Source organism: Odocoileus virginianus, chromosome 4, assembly GCF_023699985.2.
Source record: "Odocoileus virginianus isolate 20LAN1187 ecotype Illinois chromosome 4, Ovbor_1.2, whole genome shotgun sequence".
NCBI classification, from domain to species: Eukaryota; Metazoa; Chordata; class Mammalia; order Artiodactyla; family Cervidae; genus Odocoileus; species Odocoileus virginianus.
In genome coordinates this window covers 29,652,427-29,674,131 of record NC_069677.1, presented here as the reverse complement: position 1 = coordinate 29,674,131, position 21,705 = coordinate 29,652,427, and the positions used below count along the sequence as shown (strand labels likewise).

At 38.7% G+C, this 21,705-nt stretch overlaps 1 protein-coding gene and 1 long non-coding RNA gene across 4 annotated transcripts in view; one reads left to right on the top strand and one right to left on the bottom strand.

Moving 5' to 3' along the window:
* ZMAT3 (zinc finger matrin-type 3) overlaps positions 1-11,266 on the bottom strand; it is a 36,351-nt gene extending 25,085 nt beyond the window's left edge. Inside the window, exons 1-2 of one of the 3 annotated variants that reach the window (XM_020879162.2) lie at positions 11,049-11,266; positions 6,740-7,062 (exon numbers count right to left, since the gene is read on the bottom strand). In XM_020879162.2, the coding sequence (XP_020734821.1) occupies positions 6,740-7,009 (270 nt within the window). In that variant the 5' untranslated portion in view covers positions 7,010-7,062; positions 11,049-11,266. Of the gene's footprint in view, positions 1-6,739; positions 7,063-10,784; positions 10,950-11,048 lie in introns of those variants that run through there. The other 2 variants (XM_020879167.2, XM_020879166.2) reach the window with 2 other exon arrangements.
* Positions 11,236-13,348, top strand: LOC139034752 (uncharacterized). The gene is made up of 2 exons (XR_011487290.1): positions 11,236-11,316; positions 11,630-13,348. It is a non-coding gene; the product is annotated as an uncharacterized lncRNA (long non-coding RNA).
* The last annotated feature ends 8,357 nt before the right edge of the window (positions 13,349-21,705 follow it).

The window sequence follows — 21,705 nt, the reverse complement described above, 5'->3', positions numbered from 1 at the left end:
AGAGCCAACTCATTGGAAAAGACCCTGATGCTGGGAAAGATTGAAGGCAGAAGGAGAAGGGGATGACAGAGGACAAGATGGTTGGATGGCATTACCAACTCAATGGACATGAGTTTGTGCAAATTCCGAGAGATGGTGAAGGACAGGGAAGCCCGGTATGCTACAGTCCATGGGGTCGCAAAGGGTCAGACATGACTTAGCAACTGAACAACAACAAAACAGTCTGTAGAGCAGATAATATTGTTGTTATCAGTATTGAGTTCCTGATTTTGATAACTATACTATAGTTATATAAAATATTAATATTGGGGAATCTGATGAGATGCATGCAGAAATTTTTAATAAGGGTTTTATATAATAAAATTAGTCACATTTAAAAGTTAATAAAATAAAAGTTGCCCAAAGCCACAAGTAAATGCCAGAACTGAGAACACTCTTGTTCCAGAGTCCATGCCACCCTGCTCCACTCCACCTTACGACAACTAAACACAGTGAAGGAATCACTCAAGTACTAGGAGCTGTCCTAAATGTTTTATACCTACTAACTTGCAAGCATGATAAGCATCATCATTATCATCATCATCTTCATGAGACATAGAGAAATTAGAATATATTTCCAATACCATACATCTAGTAACTATTTGTACTAGAACTTGAACACTAGTCTGACCCCATGATATGTTAACTAATATCCTATAAAACAGATGCTGGAAAAGAAAATAATAAGAAATAAATATACCCCTAAAAATTAAAGATATGATTATCAAAATTAAAAAAATTCAACACAGCATTAGAATTCAAGAATACCTCTCAGAAATTCAATAAAGGGGACAAATAAGAAATATGAAGAATCAATCCAGCTAATCAAAGATAGTGCTAATAGAATTACCAGGGAAAAGAAAGAGAAATATAGAGAAGAATATTATCAAGGAAATCATATCAAAGAAAATTCCCCAGAGCTCAAGAGAAACAAGAGTATGCAAACTGAAAGGATCCACTAGTGCTGACACGGACAAATGAATGAAGACTCAGACCGAGACACACCCATCATTGTGAAATTTCAGATACCAAGGATAAAGAAGAAAGCCTAAAAACTTCCGGAAAAAAAGCCCAAAATTAAACTGGGTCACCCACAAGAGAATAAGAATCTGAATAAGATTTGTCTTCAACAACACTAGGAAGACAAAAAACAAAACATACAGGTATACATGCACACACAATGCAGTATAACTTTTAACCTTTTTAGGAAAATAATAGTCAACCTGGAACTGAACTGCCAAGTACAAAGTTATAATACAGACATTTTTAGACACATAAAGGTATCTCAGAAAAATATTATTTCCCATTCATTACTACTTCACTTTAAAGAGAGCGAAATGTACTGTAATATACATTTATATTTATCCTTTCTTCCTTCAAGTAACATGAAGATGGACTCCAACAAAACAGGATTAAAAAAAAAAAAGAAAACATGCATATTTAGCAAATGGCAACCTAAGCCATAGAGCAATGAAGAGAAATTCAAAACTAGCAGCTGTGCAGCAAACTCAGGGGGCACCCGGCTGAGAACGGAAAAAGAAGACAGAAGGATCTGGGGGCAAAAAGGGGATTTCACACAATACATACAGTGATCGAGTTGTGGAGGGGAAAATGAAGGTATGATAAAGATATATCATGTAAGAAAAAGAAGGAGGAAAACGAAAGCAATGAAAAACTCCTGCAAACAAAAAAAGATACCCAATGAAGTCATGATCCAAATGTAAAGTATCTGGTTCAAATCAGAACAAGAAATCAGTGGGTTTCATGAAGATAAGTGAAATGGATTATAAACAATAAAAAGAAAGATTAAGAAGCTAGTAGATTTTTTTAAGGCATAAGAATCTTCTATTTTTTTTTTTTTTTAGAAAGTGTGAGAAACTCAAGGAAAAACAAAAAGCTATTTCAAAGTTATAATACACATCTGAAGGAAACTAAAAGGGAACGATTTTGAGGAACTGGTGACTTTCACGAAAGAGCTATCCATTTGAACATCTCTTTTAAGTAGCATGGAACCATGACATTGGAAACAGAAAGAAAGAAAAAGCTTTGCACTGAACAACATTTCCCTACTAATAATATAAAAGCTAAACATCAATTTTTAACAATTCGAGTCAACTTGCAAATATCAAGCATAGGAAACTTAATCTGATTATAGGGTAAACAAAAATGTTATAAAACTTGATGTTGTCAAAATAAAACTAGAGTCAACCCAAGATGGGAGGCAGAAAGAATAGAGAAGAAAAGGTAGAGCATAGCTGTGGAAGTGAGAACAGGTGATTACTGCTTTTCATTATAAATCTTTTATTCGATAGGCATTATTTTGAGAAAAATATCTTTGAATGTTTTAAGGAGTAAGCTGTTACCAGTGCAAATGCTACAAAGAGGCTAAGTGAGAAGGAGCTAGATTTGACCTCTAATGTCACAGATAGCCTTGAAAAGGACCATTTCACTAGAATACCGGAATGGAAACCAGAGTGTGGTGGGTCGGGAAATGAAAACTTGAAGAGGACAAGTTATCCAGCAGAACTCTAAGGACAGAAGAAAAGAAAGATTGCTAACAAGAGGAATTAAAAGGAAAGGGAAGGTTGTTGCTGCTATTTTTATTAACATGGGAAAAAAACCTGAGCATGTTTTTAATTTGATTGAGGTGAAGAAGGGATGACAGGTGATGAAATCTAGAGTACAGGGTGAGGAATCAGCCTTGTAGAGAAGAAAGGATATCTATTGTGAAATGCAAAGAAACCAGGTAGGGAGGGGGCTTCCCTGGCGGCTCAGCAGTCAAGAATCTGCCTGCCCTGTGTCATAGACTCAGACGTGACCGAGTGACTAAGCGTGCAAGAGGTAAGCAGGATGAGACAGGGAAGCAGAAAGGTGGTGAGATCCAGCTAACAGGGTCACAGAGAGCTTCTATCCACCAACAAAGTTTATTTTGACCACTCTCAGTACACTGCAAGTTCAACTGGAAAACAATCAAATGGGAAATATGGGGGGGGGGGGGGCGGGAAACATAAAAATTAGCTGACATTAGAGATTATGCCATCCAAAGCTGGGTGATCAATGTAAAAATGTATGCGCCAAAATCAGTACTTTAAATTTGGGGGTAACATCAGCTGTATCCTCTGAATTATGAATTAAGGTCACTACCTTCTGTATTTCAATTCTAGAACTACTTTTTTCCCCTGTGTTCTGAGTTTTTCAAATTAATCTACTTACTATGGTAGGTTGTTGTTTGGCTACTAAATACTACAAATAGAAATCTATGTTGATGACAGATTTTTAAAATGTACCTTGAATAACTAGTTCTTTTTCAAATGAGTTAACATGAATTAACAGGAAAAAATGGTTGACGTTATTTCAAAATGTAGAGACCTTAGCAAAATTTATCCAATGCTTTTTGCTTTTTAAATTTCTATTAATGAACCTTCTATCCTAAAGTGATTCTTCCTCTAGGCAATTATGCTGCTGAAACAGTATTATGTTACTCCATGTCTGGCTTACTCTAAATAACCTGAAGCCTACAGACAGATTTTAATAAAATGAATGCATATTTTTCCTCCAAAGGTTTTACTTTAAATTATAACTCAAGTCATCATTTTGAGACCACAAAAATATGTACCATCATTTAAAATGAAACAATAGCAAAGGGTATTTTGAAGCAAGCTGACCGGGTTAAAAAAGTCCTGGGAACAGAACTAAATCTGTGATGACCACTGATATGCATGGGTCATCACTAAGGCAGCCCCAGCTTAGGAACACGAGGATGGCAGGGAAAAATCTCAGTGAGCTTAAAGGGAAGTATTTGTTGAGCAGTTTCCATTGTGTGTCCTGGATTACTGGAACATGATATGGTCAGTCTCTACCGTAATACCACTCAAACCAGACTGAAGGTTGTTTACAATACCCTGGGCAATTTGAAACTTTGAGATTTCAACAATGGCATCAACTGACTAAAATGCTTTGAGTAATGTAATCAACTGTGATTTATTACCTCACATGAATGTGTTTCTAGCTTATAAATAGGCTACAGCTGATCCCTTTTATCTCACACATAATTAAAATAATGAATTTGTGGTGTTGGTATCAGTCAGTATTAAAAAATTACAAAGCATGTTTTAGAGTTGAAATAAAACTTCATTTCCATCATCTCATCAGCCACCTTGCTGTATCAGTCCACAATCATTGCCATTCTGCCTATTTCTGGTCCTCAGTAAGTCTTACTCATTAGTCTTACCCTTGTCTCTAGAAGCCTTCCTAAATCCCAGCCTATTTGTGTACCCTTGGTATAGTCTTCAATGTATCTTTCAGGATAACACTTCTATGCTTTTTTTCTATGTTGGTGCACCCACATATGTTGTGTTCACACTCTTGATTATTTATTATTCTGATCTACTTTTTGATCCACTCTCGCATGCTGACATTTCTCTCAGGTTGAAATCCAGATTTAACTTCTGGATTAGCTTTCTTCTATGCTATCCTAATGAAACTGCTCTGTACTTTTATACATGAACTGCTTGCTTTGTTTCTTAGAGGAAGAAAACTTCTTCCCCTAAGAATTACCAGTAACACTGGCTTCATTCAAATCTTTGCTTCTGAGCTCTTAAGAACTGGCTTTTATTACACTCAAACTGTTTGTTTTCTATTAGGTTCCACTCTCTAGATACCAGGTTGCTTCTTCTCTACTCCACTTTTCCTCAGTTCTTGGCTGCTTAAACTGTTTCTAGAACAGGCTGTCCTTCTTCAACTTTTTCACTTAAAAATTCTGATTATCTAAAATTTAATTCCATTTTCTTATATTTTCTAATTCATATATTCACTGTATCACTGAGGAAGCTGAAATTAAGTATATATTACTCATCAGCTAAAAAGTTCAGAGCACACAAACACACAAGTGTAGAAGAAAAGAAAAAAACCTAAATAAATTCTGGTTCTCTTTCTTATCTAGTTTAAGCCTTATAATCCAATGACTCTGCTCAAATTGAACTCTCTCTATGCATAACCAAAAGCATCCATCACTGTCTACAAAGTCACAAAGAGATATTAGGAAGAAAAAAGGCAGGAGGTATATGTACAATCCATGCACATATATTTAAATCACATATTGCCCAAGAGTTTTCCCTCATAAAAAGTAAACAACTTTTCTGTAAATGATATTTACATGTGTATACCACACACAATTAACTTGCTCCCAAGTTAACGGTTTAAACAGCTAAAAATCAAAACTTTAGAAACCAGGCTTGATTTTCATGAGTCGTAGCCCATAAAACCAAACATTCCACAGAAACAAATGAAAACAAAAGCTATTAATAGCACTATGTGTTGAATTTGACATGGATCATCCTAAGAGACCACAACTGAAAAGTAAAACCGGTAAAAGAACCCATGTCAAACCACTGTTATGGGAAGTGATACACAGAGGAAATGAGAGTAGGGGATGGGGAAAAAGAAAGAAATGTAAAATAAATCCAGAAGAGGCCTTTATGAACCAATAATGACCAGAGTCAGACACGACAGAGCAATTAACACACTGGGTCAATGACCAACAGCGACACTTGCCAAGATCTGGATGACATAATTAACTCAACTCTTTGCACTGGAGGGCAAAACAAACCCAAACAACAGGAACTCCATAAAAGTAACACGTCTTCCCCTAATTCCCAAAGAAAACAATTCACCATTAAAACGCTTCTGATGTACGATCACAAAGTGACACAATTAGCCACCTTGAAGATCAACCCTAAACAAAACAGCAAAGACTTACACCCAGAGTAAATAAAAACTTGAAGGAAATTACAGAGGCACAACAGGAGAAACATCTTCCTAACAGTCATCCTTCTACCATATTGTCCTATTATTTCAGATATTCATGCAGAGAATAGTCAAATCAATGATTACCCAGAAAACGTATTTTCACTCAGTGGCAGTTGGCCTCAATTCCTTCTTGGATCTCTTTTCTCAAAAAAAAATAGGAAATAATTTTATATACAGAAAACAATCAAGAAACATACCTGTGTGTTCCTTAGCAGGGACAGAGGTCAAAAGGAAAAGCTTAAGATTCATAGACAAAGAATATTCTGAACTGATACAAACTGCATTAGCTGGAAGAGAATATTTATAAAACTAATTCTTTCAGACAATTTTGACACTGAATTGAGTATAGTACACCATACTTCAAACACCTGTTCTCCTTAGGCCCACAGGTTCAAACATGCATAGGTGATTTTATTTGCCTAAAACAACAGATGGCTTCCCAGGTGGCACCAGTGGTAAAGAATCTGCCTGCCAATGCAGGAAATGTGAAAGGAGTGGGTTCCATCCCTGGGTTAGGGAGATCCCCTGGAGAAAGGCATGGCTACTCACTCTGGTATTCTTGCCTGGAAAATCCCCTGGACAGAGGAGCCGGGAGGGCTACAGTCCATAGGGTCACAAAGAGTCAGACGTGACTGAAGCAAGTTAGCACACCCACACACAAACCCCCAGGTAAACTGATGCCACACAGCTAAGGGGAGGAATTGAAAGAAATCCCATTCCACGAAAAGTGATGTTTTCTTTTAAAGTAGCAACACTGTGCTTTCAGCCAAACAAATACTTAGCCATCTTATTGTTCCAGGCACAAATGGTCATTTCAGAGACACCTGTGAATTGAGCAGAGCCCTGAGACGTTCTCCCACTAGACGCTTGATTTTCCCGTTCCTTCCCTTACCTGATAATGAGCCTGGGCTTGCTGCGCTGAGTTCAAGGTGACATTGCAAAGCTTGCAGTACAGTGGTTTACACAGCTCCTCCAGGGCAGAGTCTTGTTCCCCTGCCGGAGGTGGCTCTTCTTCCCCAGCCAAAGGCAAGGAAGCCTCCTGCCCAAAAGGCTTCTGCGGTGGAAGCTGCAAGGCCCCTGTAGACCTGGCGGCCACTGACATAGGAGGAGAGGATGAGGGCCGCTTAGGCGGAGGAAGCCCGGCGTGTTGCAAGAGGATCATTGGGTAGGAAAGCCTTGGGCATCATCCAAAGGATGAGAAGTCGGGTCTTCAATCTGAATCAACAGCAAAAATTGGAAAAAAAAAAACAACTTAAAAATGTGTTATCAGCAATATGACATGTAAATGACCACATCATGGGTTCCTTCCTCTGCTTCTCCAAATCATCTTTGGGACTCCCTTTCTTTTCCCTCATCCAGCACACTTCCCCCGTCTGTTAATCCACATTGACACCACACTCTTCCACGGATAAGAGCTTTATGGATTTGGCTTGATTTTGCCTGGCACAGCTCCAACTGCGGTCCCTCTGGCCCATGAACATTAATAGCATTGCATCCATGGCTAATTAAATCTAAAAGTCACATGACTGAAATGAACATCAAAGGTCACCCAGTCCAGATCCCTTCCCTCAGGCACACTTACAACACTCTTGATGATAATCATGCATAGACCAAAAAAAAAAAAAAAAAACCCACCAGCAAAGAACCTCAGCAAATATCCCCTTTTCATGCAAACTAGTCTTTCCATCCAAATAATATCAAAAACAGTGAAATCAAAAGTGTCACTGCTCAAACTACTGCAAACACTTCTAGAACTAGCTTAACTATCTAGGAACTCTACATAGCTAATGGCTAACATTAGACATATACTCTAGTATCTTGGAAAAACTCTTGAGTCACTATGTGACAAAAATAAATAAACATGTACCTTCTGATCAACTAGTAATACCGAAATAATTGATCTAATGAATCTTCAAAGTGGAGGTTGCAAACAAACAACCTGAAGGCCACAGGCAGCCACAGACATGCTCTGTTTGGAATATACAGTGTTTCATTTTGCTTTCATTTTTAAATTGAATTGGTTAGTCAACATTTTAAAATCAAAAGATCTGTGGCTGCTCTTGATAAAAGAGGGATCTGACAACACTTGGATGGTAGTCCTACATGGGCAACAACAGCTAGTTAGTATTGAGAGGCACTGTCCTGGGTATCCAAGCTTGTCTTCTCTAGGCCACCTCAAGGGCCCACTCAGCCTGCTGCTTTATTCATATTACATGCCTGTGCCCCACAGGCTTGAGTTGAAGACCCCACCTCATGGAGCCTTAGATTGTATTCACTCAGTTCAATCAGTTCAGTCGCTCAGTCGTGTCCACTCTTTGTGACCCCATGATGAAAGCTGAGCGCCGAAAAAAAAAAAAATGATACTTTCTTGTATGCATTAGTCTCCTATAAAATCAGAGTATTTTCTTTCTCTCTCTAGAGGTAAATTTTGAGATAAGGATTTTAATTTGGGTTAACTGGAATCATGGGAAATCAAAGCGCATAGTGTGGTTCATTTTGAGATACTCAGGATTAGAAGTTGCCATCTGGGTCGGAGGCAGGAGAAATGGGTAAAACTGAAGAGGGATTGGAACATATTGGGTCTTTTCTGAGGGAAACAATAGAGACTATAAGGGAAAGCAAACAGTTGAAAGACCGAGGAACTAAAATTATACTGGGGCCCTGGCAATATGATCCAGTACCCCACTGGACGCTTACTTCATGCACCATTTGATGTAGGCAATTCTCCAGGCCAGAATACTGGAGTGGGTAGCCTTTCCCTTATCCAGAGGATCTTCCCAACCCAGGGATCAAACCCAGGTCTCCTGCACTGCGGGTGGATTCTTTACCAGCTGAGCCACAAGGGAAGCCCAAGAATACTGGAGTGCGTACCTATCCCTTCTCCAGGGGATCTTCCCGACCCAGGAATCGAAATGGGGTCTCCTGCGTTGCAGGTGGTTTCATGACCAACTGAGCTATGAGGGAAGCCCCTAACCCTGAGTATCTCAAAATGAACCACACTATGTGCTTTGAGTGCCCATGATTCTAATTAACCCAAATTAAAATCCTTATCTCAAAATCCTCTATTCCTTCCACTTTCAATACTATTAAAACCTCTTTCTGGTCAATAGAATATAGCTATTTTAAGGGCTGAAATTTTACACCTGCAATAGAAAAGTGTAAGTTTTATGATAATAATAGATTTACTAAAATCAACCAAGAACAATTTTGAAAAGTTAAGTCTCTTTTACCACATTTAATAAGTATCTACACCTGTTAATTGCAACCAAATAACAGTTTTTGTACTAAATTCAGGCTCTTAAAGCAGAAGTTATCAGTGCAATGGGAAAATAATATACTAAATGGCAAAGTACATATATCATTAGTCATAGTATTCAACAATATTTCTCACTAAGCATAATATTTAGAAAAACAATAATGTTATTTTATTCTCAAGCAGAAGTATGCTGTCCACACCTCTGAGAATATTTTTTAAAAAGCAATACGGATTTAGAACATTTAAAAAGTCAGGTTCTCTATAATCACATTATTCCTCTGAATTAAACCAAGTGAGGACATTCAGAAAGCAAAGGCAAATACGGATATTTTAAAAAAGAAAACTATAGGGACAAAACTCCTTTTTAAAAAGTTTACCTAATCATAACAAGTAATATTAAAAGACTACATATACCCCCTGTACAGAGACAAAAGGATACCAAAGTGCAAATGACAAGTTCCAGCTCAGAGATAAATGGTGGAGGAAGATGTTAAAACATCTGGATAAAGGAAATAAGCAATATAAAGAGAAAATCAAATGTTACCAATGGCCTAGACATGTCTGGACTTGTTTTATAAAAGTTCACTCCCACTTGAGGAAATACCAGCATGTGTCTCCCCCAGCTCTGTCTGCAGGCTTCCATCAAAATAAAGGCCTGATAAAATCTCCCGAATTGAAGAAACAATTCTCATACAGTACAGACTTACCCATTATCACATTTTATCTTTTAATGTTTAAAGAATAGCTAGATAGTCCAAAATTCTTTCTTGTAAATATTTAACAATCAAAATGACGTCAACTCCCCCAAAAGTATCTTTGCAAGACAATTACATCAGGTATTACTATACTTGCAAAAAAAAAAAAAAAAACTAGCATAAAATAAAAATCTAAAAATGAAACCTTCAGTGAAAGCAGATATGGTGGAATATAAAGAGATTCAAAGCATATAGGACTCACGTCTGTTCAACTACTACATTAGATTAAAAGAAACTAACTTGATGCCTGATGTAAATAAAATATTCCTCATCATAAAAGCCACTCAATTTGATCCTTGAAGTAGCATAAATGAAGGATTTATGGTGGTTAATGTCCTGGTATGGAAGGGGTTGAGGGGACAATAAAGAAAATCAAAGCTTCTCAGTCGGCCCTGTTTAAAGAAAAGGAATGATCATATAGCATAGTTTTCATGATCGAATTGGGGCCTACTCTTCATATACTGCATTAAAGACAACCACTTTCTCATTTGGAGAAATCTTCGGAGGAAAGGAAACACAATAAGGGAACAGGTGACTGGCACATCAGGAAACTAGGTAAGTCTGTAACTGGGTATTCCCGAAAATGAGGGAAAGACGGGTGAGCATTATTCAGAGGTCATCAGAACACAGCGAGAAGGAATGAGAGAGGAAAATAGAAAAATAATCAGTTGTAAGGTATATCACAGAAGGAAGACCCAAAAGAACGCAAGAACCTGGGGAAGAAGAGGCCTTGGTGAATTGGCGAATGTTCTCCAATCTCAGTTATGACGGGTCCGAATCCTAGGAAACCTTTCACGTATTTGAATCAGAGCTACATATACTTCAGCATTGTCCACATATATCTTACATTTCTAAAACGTGCATGCACACACATGAGAGCGCACTCACATATACATACATACACACATACACACGCACGCACGCACCTCAATCCCGTGAGGATGCCATCACGAAAGATGGAATCCCGGGTCTCCCACGGGGCGGGGACAAGCGCTAGGGCTAAGGCAGCCGCGCGCCTAGAGGATCCGAACGGTACACGTGAATGCTTTAAAAACAAACAGATAAATAAAAGCACCGCAAGCCGGTCACGTGGAGGGCAGGTGGAAAGACGGCACCGGAAAGGAACTGCAAGCCTGGTCGCTCCGGTGCTCGTCCTAAATGTCCCGAGGCTCGCGATCGCCCGCACTCACCGGAACCCCCGGACGCGCCGGGAGTCTAGGTGCCGCGCCTGCCCCGGACGTCCGCCGCCGTCCGCCCTCCGCGCCCGGCTCGGCCCGATTCTACTTCGCCTCCCTCCGCGCAACTTTCTTGGCTGGCCCGGCAGAGCCCCCTCCACAGCTGAAGGCTGACTGTCAAAAGTCAGTCCAACCGGACCCACAGGGAAACAGCTGCAGGAAGTGACTGCGGAATCGGGAGGCGGCGGAGGAGGAGACTGAAGGCGCCGGCCCGGCGTCTCCAGTGCGCATGTGCCTGGTGGAGCGGGGCCCGCGGCGGCGGAGGAGGCTCCAGCTCGCGGGAGGGTGGGGTGCTCGCGGGAGGGTGGGGTGCGCGCGGGTGGGGTGCGCGCCCCGCAGGTGCGGGCACAGTGAGCGCAGCGGCTCTGGGCCGGCGTGGGGAACCAAGGCATGAGTCACAGGGAGGACGCACCACCGCCAGTCCTAAGAGTTTGTTCATCCTATAACCTGGAAAGTTGATCCAGAGAAGAAACCTGGGCAGAGTTTTTGCAACTTTCATCTCCTGTTCCTGAGATCCGAACCCTTTTTCATTCCAGCCCTGCCCTCCGTCCGCTGATTGCCTGCTAAGAGTGGCAGAGGGGAGCTGCCAGAATATCCAGAATCGTCCCACCTGCTGCGACAGGACCTTTAAACTGCTCCTTTCTCCAGGATGAAGGAAGAATAGCGCGTGGCTGCCAACTCAGAGGTCTCCAATCACAAGAAAACATAGACGCAGACTTGCCCTCTAAGCAACAGCAGAATTGGCAAGAGATAGAGACCTTCTCTCGCACACCGCCACTCCCCACCTTACCCTCAAGCTCACCTGCATGACAGGAAAGACTAGGAAGAGATTGGCTAAGGCTATAATGTCACATCCTCTCATAGTCAACCTCAGCACATTCAGGGTTGACACTGAGAGATGAGCTGAGCCAAGTATTAACATTAAAATTCTGTTAACTTGTAAATTTCTCCATAAGAATGTTTGGGGGTCAAATATTTGTAACATAAATTTTGACCATTTTTAAGTGTTTAGTTCAGTGCCATTAAGTACATTTACAACACTGTGTGCTTATTTTTTAAGCATTACAGTAAGTCCTCTATATATGAGCCTTCAAGTTGAGAGCTTTCAAAGATGCCCACATGGATTCCCTCAACCTCAGGTTTGGGTGAAATTGTAGCTTGTGCTTCATCTCCTATTGCTGAAGATCTTTCAGCTCTTCCATCTCCCACCTTCTCTCCCTCCTGTAGTCAGTAACTCTCCTGTGTATCTACTGGATGCCAGGCCCTATGGCTGCTATTATAGTGTACTACCTTACTTTTCAAGGTACTGTACTTGTAAGATTTTAAATGTTGTCTTTATTCTTTGTCTATTTTTATGTATTATTAAAAAGTATTATACACCTATTACACTACAGTACTATATAGCTGATCATGTTCTTTGGGTTAACTTTGGGTTAACTCTAGGCTCACTTTGTTGGACTTACAAACTTGCTGTCAGAATGGAACTTGTTCATATGTAGGGGACTTACTGTAATGAAAATGTCAAGGAGACCTATTTATAGCAAGATGTACCCTAGTAGTAGGCAAATACTGCAGGAAGTTAAGGCAGTTTCTTTGGCTGAAACACACCATCCAATACTACAAAGGACAAACCAAATTGACTGTTTTCTAGAAATGACTTAATACAATGGTTGCTTAGCAATCACCCAAAGCTAGTGTATGCGGGCCCTTTGAGGAGAATAACTCATCATGCCTAGGTAGAAAACTAACAGTTTTTCTGAATTAATTTTCTGTTTACGCATACATACTTTGAGCTTCTCCAGTGGCTCAGCAGTGAAGAATCTGCCTGCAATGCAGGAGACGTGGGTTTGATCCCTGAGTGGGGAAGATCCCCTGGGCATGGCAACCCACTCCAGTATTCTCGCCTGGTGAATCCCATGATAAAGATTGCATTAAATCTGTAGGTTGCATAGGGTAGTGTTGTCGTTTTAACAATATTGATTCTTCCAATCCATGGACACAGTATATCTTTCCATCTGTTTGTGTTGTCTTCAATTTCTTCCATCAGCATCATAGTTTTCTAAGTACAAACAAGTCTTTTACTTCATTAGGTAGGTTTATGCCTAAGCATTTTATAGTATTTTTTTCAGTAAAAATGTTCACAAGTGATCATTTTTATCATCCTATTAAACATACTAAGAAAAAAGGCAATTTTTTCAGGTGAAATGCTCTCAATAAATGCTGCAGTATTAACTAATAAATTCAGAAAATAAGCACCTTCCAACTTTATATGTGATTGATTTCACATCTATTAATTTTTTCAGTTGCTATTCTGTTAAAAACTCATCATCTTGTTGAAAATATTTTTTTGTTTGTACTTTGCAGATAAACATGAATTCACAAACATTGTAAACAAAAATCATTGAGAGGTTAGATCAATGTTTGTCTTCAACATGTTTGAGTACAAGTTTTGAGCATATAAAAAGGTGTCCTTCAACAGTTTATTTTTAAAAGTTCAATTGTTTCAGCTTGGATACCAATTTTTGAGGCAAAACATATTTTAGCAGAATCTATAATACCAAATCATCACCAAACTTTCTCCTATTCCATAGCATCATTGTCCACAAGAATTCTGAAATTAATTCCAAGGCAGCTTTAATTATTTCATTTTTGTTTAAAATTTTTAGTGATTTTTCTTTACAATTTGTGTGGTTGTTTTCTAAAACCCACTAAAAGATGGATTATTTTATGTAGTTACTCTGACTTTATCCCCCTAAGTCACACTAAGTTTCAAGCTATTTTGCACCTTCCTAAAAATAAGACTTATGCTTGAAGAAGCATCGGCGCAAAGTCCTATACTGCTCACCAAATAAGCATGTGCTACTCCACATTACTTTAGACACTTGCAGTTAGATGAGCCCTTGTGACTGACTTTGGGCTGGGAAAGAAAATAATGTATGTCATTTCTAACTCAAAGTTTTTAAGAGCCAGTATGTGATCTTCCAATTTGGAAGCCAGGTTTTGAGAGAATAGTCACAATACAGAAGCAAACTAGATTCTTAAGTCCCTGTTTGGGACAGAGCTACCCTGGAAAGTCAGTGGACCCACAATTGACTGATCAAGTGAAAAACAGCCGCAGTACTGTTAAGCCATTAAGATTTTGAGGTTAATTTGCTACCATGCATAACCTAGCATCCGAGTACATTCTACAGATTTTGATTACTGCTGACTCTCACTACTATGATTGCAGTAATGCTCTTATTATTCTGCCAATGAGGTGATCTTCAGGGACAATGCCACTTACTCATAACCTTTGATCAGTTATTTTATTTGAGTGAGAATAATTTACATATTCATAAGTTGTAAGCTTATACATTAAATTTTCTTTTGCCAGTTCCAATGGATGGCACTAATTAAAAATACTATTTTAAAGGTATAATATTACATTTTTATGAAGAAAAAGAGAGGCACTAGAGTAATTTTTAAAGCATAATTTCAGGTATATTTATATTACAAGGGAACTCACTGCCATGAAAAGTAAAACTAAGTTTCATTTTATAAACAAAAGATTTAATTATGGGAAATTACATTAGAAAGTTGAGCTGACTTGTGAGAAATTTTTTTCTATAATTAAATGTACATTAATAAATAAGTACACAAACAAATGCATGCAGGGGTTTGAAAAGAGGCCACCTTTTCAAAATAGTAAATGTATGAACATCTGCAGGCTGACTGAGAAATCACATGGTCTAGATCTAGGGGGCAGGGTATGAATGATAGAGAGGAACTGGGTTTACAGCAAAAATATACACAATTAGGCGGGGGCAAATAGACAAGGTTTCCTTAAATGATACAAAAGTCTGAATTTCCCAGTAATTACCAGTATATAAAAACATTAAAACATAAAAAATTAAACCTATGTAAAGCATAAAACTGGTAAAAGACATAAAACACAACACAAAATAACTATTGATTTTTCTCATGGACTTCTGTGACAAAACATTTCAATAAAAAATATTCACAATTTTCCTCCAAAATCTTCACATAAATTTAATACTTCAGAAAGATGGGACATGTTGCTTCTTTGGTTTTAAGTATCCATAGTTCACTGATAGATATATATATATCACACACACACACACACATATATATACCCAGAGATAGAATTACCTCAATTTGAGAAGCATCACTCCAATTTCCCTGATATTATTCTTGTATTATGCTGGTACATCTGAACAGTTTCAATTTTGATGGATTGTGTAGATTTCTCATGTCAGTGCTTTCACTTACTGATATTTTGGTTTTTAGCCATCAATTTACATTAAGGGGTACCAAACAGTCCAGGTTGCTACAATAAAATATCATAGCCTGGATAGATTAAACAACAGTCCTTTCTCACCTCCCCTCTTAAATCACTCACTCTAAGAAATCCAGCTTCCATGTTATGAGGACGCCCAGGCAGCCCTGTGGAGAGACATGATAAAAAGTTAATACCATCTGCCGACATTCAGGAACCAAGACCATCAGCCTTATCCAATAGCCACGTGATAAGGTATCTTGGAAATGGACCTTGCAGCCTCCATCAAGCCCCAAACTACTGCAACCCCAGCTGATACCTTAATTCAGCCTTATGAGAGAGCCTGAGCCAAAACTACCCAGCTGCACTCCTCCTAGTTTCCTGACCCTCAGCGATAATAAATTCCTGGTATTTTAAGCAACTAAGTTTTGAGGTAATTTTTTAATACAGGATAGATCGTTTATTTATCTACTTCCCTCTTTGTTTTGACTGTAGGAATGCTAGATTCAAATATGAGGCTCACCTCCAAAATTTATACAGGACTCTCACCATTTTTGTGTTCTAACATTATTTTCTTATTTTATTTTTCTCTTCTCTCAATTTCCTCTTCCAAAAGAAGCCAGAATTAGAATCCAGGTCTCCTGGCACCAGCTTAGAGTTTCTTCTGTATAGGAATTCATGGTGTTGATGGTACAATTGGATAGAGAACTGGGGAAAGGGAGAGCGATAAAATATTCTAATAAATCATTCCCATTCTAATTTGGTACCTCTCAGAGGAAACTCCAAGGGGCCCTAAGCCTGGAAGGGCAGGAAGTCCTCCTTCCGGAGTCTCTTCCATCAGAGCAAGCGCTGGCTTCAAAAACAACTTAATTTTACATTTGGCTTGAAAATCTAAAAATGATGTCATGACTGACCTACCCAGCCAACTTTTCCTCAGGGCCATAAGTTTTCTAAAAGTGAAATAAAAACCAAAGCAGTATTTTCCTTTGCACAGAAAGAAAAAGAAAGGGGAAGGGGTGGAGGGAGAGAGAATGACACTATGATAGGCATATGACAAAGCCAATGAATAAATTAAATGGCATTTTCTGACCTTAATTTACTTAGTCTTATTTTATTATTAAGAAATAAGGCCTATATAATTTTAAACCTTAAAAATCATCATTAGGAAAGCATTAATGAATTGTAAGCAGCTAGAGTACTTGAACCCAGGAGAGAGCAACATGGGACAGAGAGTATTCCGATTTGCACCACATTCTATTGCACTACCTTATAGTGTTCTGAAGTTTTAAAATTATGTTACCTTTTACACCCACAATTTCTTGAATTTTGTATCAGGTTCTTTCACTGACTTAGCTTTAATCCCACTATTGGTGGGATTGTACCCTGGGACAGTCACTACACCAAACAGTATGGAGGACCTTCCAAAAATTAAAAATAGAACCACTGTATGATCCAGCAATTCCACTTCTGGGAATACGTACAAAGAAAACAAAAACACTAACTCAAAAAGATATCTGCAACCCCACCTTCATAGCAGCATCAGTAACAATAGCCAAGACATGGAAACGACCTCTGTGTCCTGACAGATGAATGGCTGTTTTGCATATATACACTATGGAATGTTCTCCAGCCATAAGGCAGGGGGTGGGGGGGGTGATTGTCCAATTTGTGACAAAATGGATGGACCATGAAAGTGCTATACTAAGTAAAATAAACCAGACAAAGACAAATACTGTACAATCTTACTTACATGTGATATCTTCAAAAAACAAATAAAAATCCAAACTCCTAGAAAAAGAGATCAGACTTTAATAACCATAGGTGGAGGTTAATGGGGAGGGGAAATTGGAAGAAGGTGGTCAAAGAGTACAAACTTCCAGTTATAAATAAATACTCACTGTGTAATATATTATACAACAGGATGACTTTAGCTAACATTGCTGTTCAATATATGACAGTTGTTTAGGTAGTAAATCCTAACAGTTTTCATCACAAGCAGACTTTTTTTCCTTTATTCTTTTCTTCTTTCTTTCCTTTTTATTGATTCTATACGAGAAAACAGTTAACTGAACCTATTGTGGTGATTATTTTCCAATATATGTAGATTAAACAGTCATGCTGTATGCCTTAAACTTACACACTGATGTATGTCAATTATTTTTTCAATAATATGGGGAAAAGAAATATTACAACATCACCCTTATTACACTAGATGGCAGCAAATAATTAGAAGGGCCAAATAAAAAACATTTGAGTATCACACAAATATTGAAGCCCCAGAGTGAGTGGAGACATAATGGTAATATTTGAGAAAGAAAAACAAAACCTGGCTGACTCATAAACATTTTTCAAGATTTATCATCTACTTATTCCTTCATTCAAAAAACATTAACAAATTATTAAACAAATACTAACACTACAACGAAGTACTGTGGGAGTACTTCCTCTCTGCTGATTTTATAATTCTTAGAAACCAAAGAGGATTTACTTTGTTTCTCTTGCACAAAGAGCTATGTTTTTAGACTCCCTGGATACTACAACTGTGATACATAGTATGTTCTCAGATTTTACTTCAGTTACTTGCTAGCTTCCAGTCACACTGTAGGCTTTCATATGGCTGTGGTCTTTCATAGGTTGTTCTCTACATCTGGAATTATGCCCAACTCCACCACACATACACACACACACACCCCTTTGAAGTGTTGTCTCTTTTCCTAACCTTCAGTGACCATTATACACATATCAGAGTTCACTCTTCTAAGTCCCCCCAGCATTCTGAGAAGGTCTATAATAGTGGGGAGTTCTGTGTTATATTTGACCGTCTCCACCACTAGACTGAGCTGTGTGTCATAGTTTTATATTGTCTCTCACTATCCAGCACAACTTCTCTCAGACTTCGGTAAAATTTTGTTGAGTGACTTAGCAGTGTTACAGAAAATCAGACTTCTATGTTACAGGTCTGCTATGACTTAACAAATGTAGATGCCAATATCTTAAAATTCGGTGTGGTAGCATATGGATAAGACATTGTAAAAGTAGTCTATACACCAGAATTCCCTCCAAAATAGATTCAAGTTTCATGATGACACATTGTTATATAATCCTTATACAGGCACACGTCTGACATATTGTGGCTTCAATTCTAGACCAGTTCAATAAAGCAAGTATCACAATAAAATGGGTCAACTGAAATTTTTAGTTTCCCAGCACGTGTGAAATTTAGTTTACACATAATGCAATATTATGAGGGCAATAGCATTATGCCTAAAAAAGCAATATGCATATCTTGGGACTTCCCTGGTGGTCTAGTGGCTAAGGCTCCACACTCTTAGTGGAGGGGGCCCGGGTTCAATCCCTGGTCAGGGAACTAAATCCCACATGCTGCAATTAAGAGTTTAGCATGTCACAACTAAGGGTTCCACATAAAGATTCCACATGCTGCAATAAAAATATCCCTCGGGTTGCAACTAAAGATCCTGCATGCCTCACCAAAGATAGAAGACCCCACAATTAATACCTGGTACAGCGAAATATATAAGATAATATTTTTAAGTAATATTCATAACTTAATTTTCAAATTATTTATTCCTAAAAATTGCTAACCATCATCTGATCCTTCAATGAGTAGTAATCTTTTTGCCGGTGGAGGGTCTTGCCCTGATTTTTTTTTTTAATTTATGGCTGTCCTGGGTCTTCATTGCTGTGCATGGGCTTTCTCTAGTTGCAGCGTGCGGGGGCTACTGTCTAGTTACAGTGCACCACCGTCTTCCAGAAGTGGCTTCTCTTGCTGTGGACCACAGGCTCTAGGGCACTTGGGCTCCAGTATTTGTGGACTGTGGGCTCAGTAATGGCATTTTCCACCACTAGTTTCTAGAGCACAGGCTCAATATTTGTGGTGCAGGGGCTTAGTTGTTCTGCAGCATGTGGGAGCTTATCAGACCAGGGATCGAACCCATGTCTCTGACACTGGCAGGGGGATTCTTTTACCACTGAGCCATCAGGGAAGCCCCTTGTCCTGATGTTTTGATGGCTGCTGCCTGATCAGGGTGGTGATAGCTGCAGGTTTCTATGGTTGTGGCAATTTCTTAAAATAAGGCAACATTGAAGTTTGCCACATCTATTGACTCTTCCTTTCGCAAATAATTTCTCTTCAGCAGACAATGCTATTTGATAGCATTTTTCCCACAGTAGAACTTCTTTAAAAATTGGACAATCTTTTCAAACCCTGCCATCGCTTTATCAACTTAAGTTATGCAATATCCTAAATCTTTTGTTGTTATTTCAACAATCTTCACAGCATTTTCACTAAGGAGTAGACTCCATCTCAAGAAGTCACTTTCTTTGCTTATCCATAAAAGGCAGCTCCTCATCCTTTAAGTTTTATCATAACATTGTAGCAATGCAGTCGCATGTTTAGGCTCTACCTCCAATTCAGTTCTCTTGCTATTTTCATCACATCTGTAATTAATTCCTCCTCTGAGGTCCAGGGTTTCTCCTGGACCCCTCAAAGTCATCCGTAAGAATTGGAATCAACTTTTTCCAAACTCCTACTAACGTTGATATTTTGATCTCTTCTGATGAATCACAAATTTTCTTAATGGCATCTAGAATGATGAATCTTTCCCATAAGATTTTCCATTTATTTTGTTCAGATCCATTAGAGGAATCACTATCTATGGTAGCTCTAGCCTTTAAAAAATATATTTCTTAAATAATAGGATTTGAAAGCTGAAATTACTCCTTGATCCAAGAGCTGCAGAACAGATGTGTTAACAGGCGTGGAAGCACTACTGTGTTGTACATCTCTGCTGGAGTGCTTGGGTGATCAGGTGTCTTGCTAATGAGCAGCAATATTTTGAAAGAATTTTTTTTCCTGAACAGCATGTCTAAGAAGTAGGTTTAAAATATTCAGCAAACCGTGTCATAAACAGATCTGCAGTCATGCAGGCTTTGTTGTTCTACTTATAGAGCACAGGCAGAGTAGATTTAGCATAATTTTTAAGGGCCCTGGGATTTGGGGAATGGTAAATGAGCATTAGCTTCAATTTAAAGTTCTCAACTACATAGTCCCTAACAAGAGAGTCACGCTGTCATTTGACGCTTTGAAGCCCAGCACTGACTTCTCCTCTTGTGCCTTGAAAGTCCTGGCTGGCATCATCTTTCAATATAAGACGGTGTTATCTATGAACCAACCTCTTCTAGCTTCAGACTTTTCTTCTGCAGCTTCCTCACCTCTCTCAGCCTTCATGGATTGAAGAGAGTTAGGGCCTTGCTCTGGATTAACCTTTGGCTCAAGGGAATGCTGTGGCTGTTTTGATCTTCTGTCCATACCGCTCAAACTTTCCCCATATCAGCAATAAGACTGTTTTCCTTTCTAATTATTCATGTGTTCACCGGAGTAGCACTTTTAATTTCCTTCAAGAACCTTTTTGCAACTTGGCTAACTAGCCCAAGAGGTCTAGCTTTTGACCTATCCTAGCTGTCAACATGCCTCTCTCACTGAGCTTAATCATTTCTAGCTTTTGACTTAGCATGAGAGATGTGCAACTCTTCCTTTCATTTGAATGCTTAGAGACCTTGGTAGGATTATTTGTTGGCTTAATTTCAATATTATTTTGTCTCAGAGAATCAAGATGCCTAAGGAGAGAGAGAGAGTGGCGAGGTCAGTGCATGGAACAGTCAGAATACACACAATATTTATCCATTAAATTTGCCATCTTATACAGGCAATTTGGTTTGTGGTCCTCCAAAGCAATTATAATAACATCAAAGATCACAGATTACAGATCAATGAAAAAAATATAATAATAATAAAAATAAAATTTCAAATACTGTGGGGATTACCAAAATAACACAGAGACACAGAGTGGACCACTGCTGTTGGAAAAACAGTGCTAAGAGACTTGCTTAACACAGGGTATCACAAACCTTCAATTTGCAAAACAAACAAACAAAAAAACATAATGTCTGAAAAGTGCAATAAAATGAGATATGCCTGTAATAAAGAGAAATATAAAGTGGAGAAGGAGAAGCAGAGAAGAGAAAAGAAAGCACGAGACTAAAGAGGAAAAGTAGGGGAAGCAGATGGAGAAGAAGAGGATGAAAGACAGGGAGGAACTTCACTTGGTGGTCCAGTGGTTAAGACTGCACTTCCAATGCAAAGTGGGCAGGTATAATCCCTGGTCTGGGAGCTAAGATCTCGCATGCCTTGTGGCATGACCCTCCCTGCCCCCCACCCCAACAAAAGGGAACACAGTGCCAGGCATTATTCTAAGCAATTTATCTCACTGAATCTTTATAACAATCCCAAATGGAAAACAGTAGTCACACAGTCAT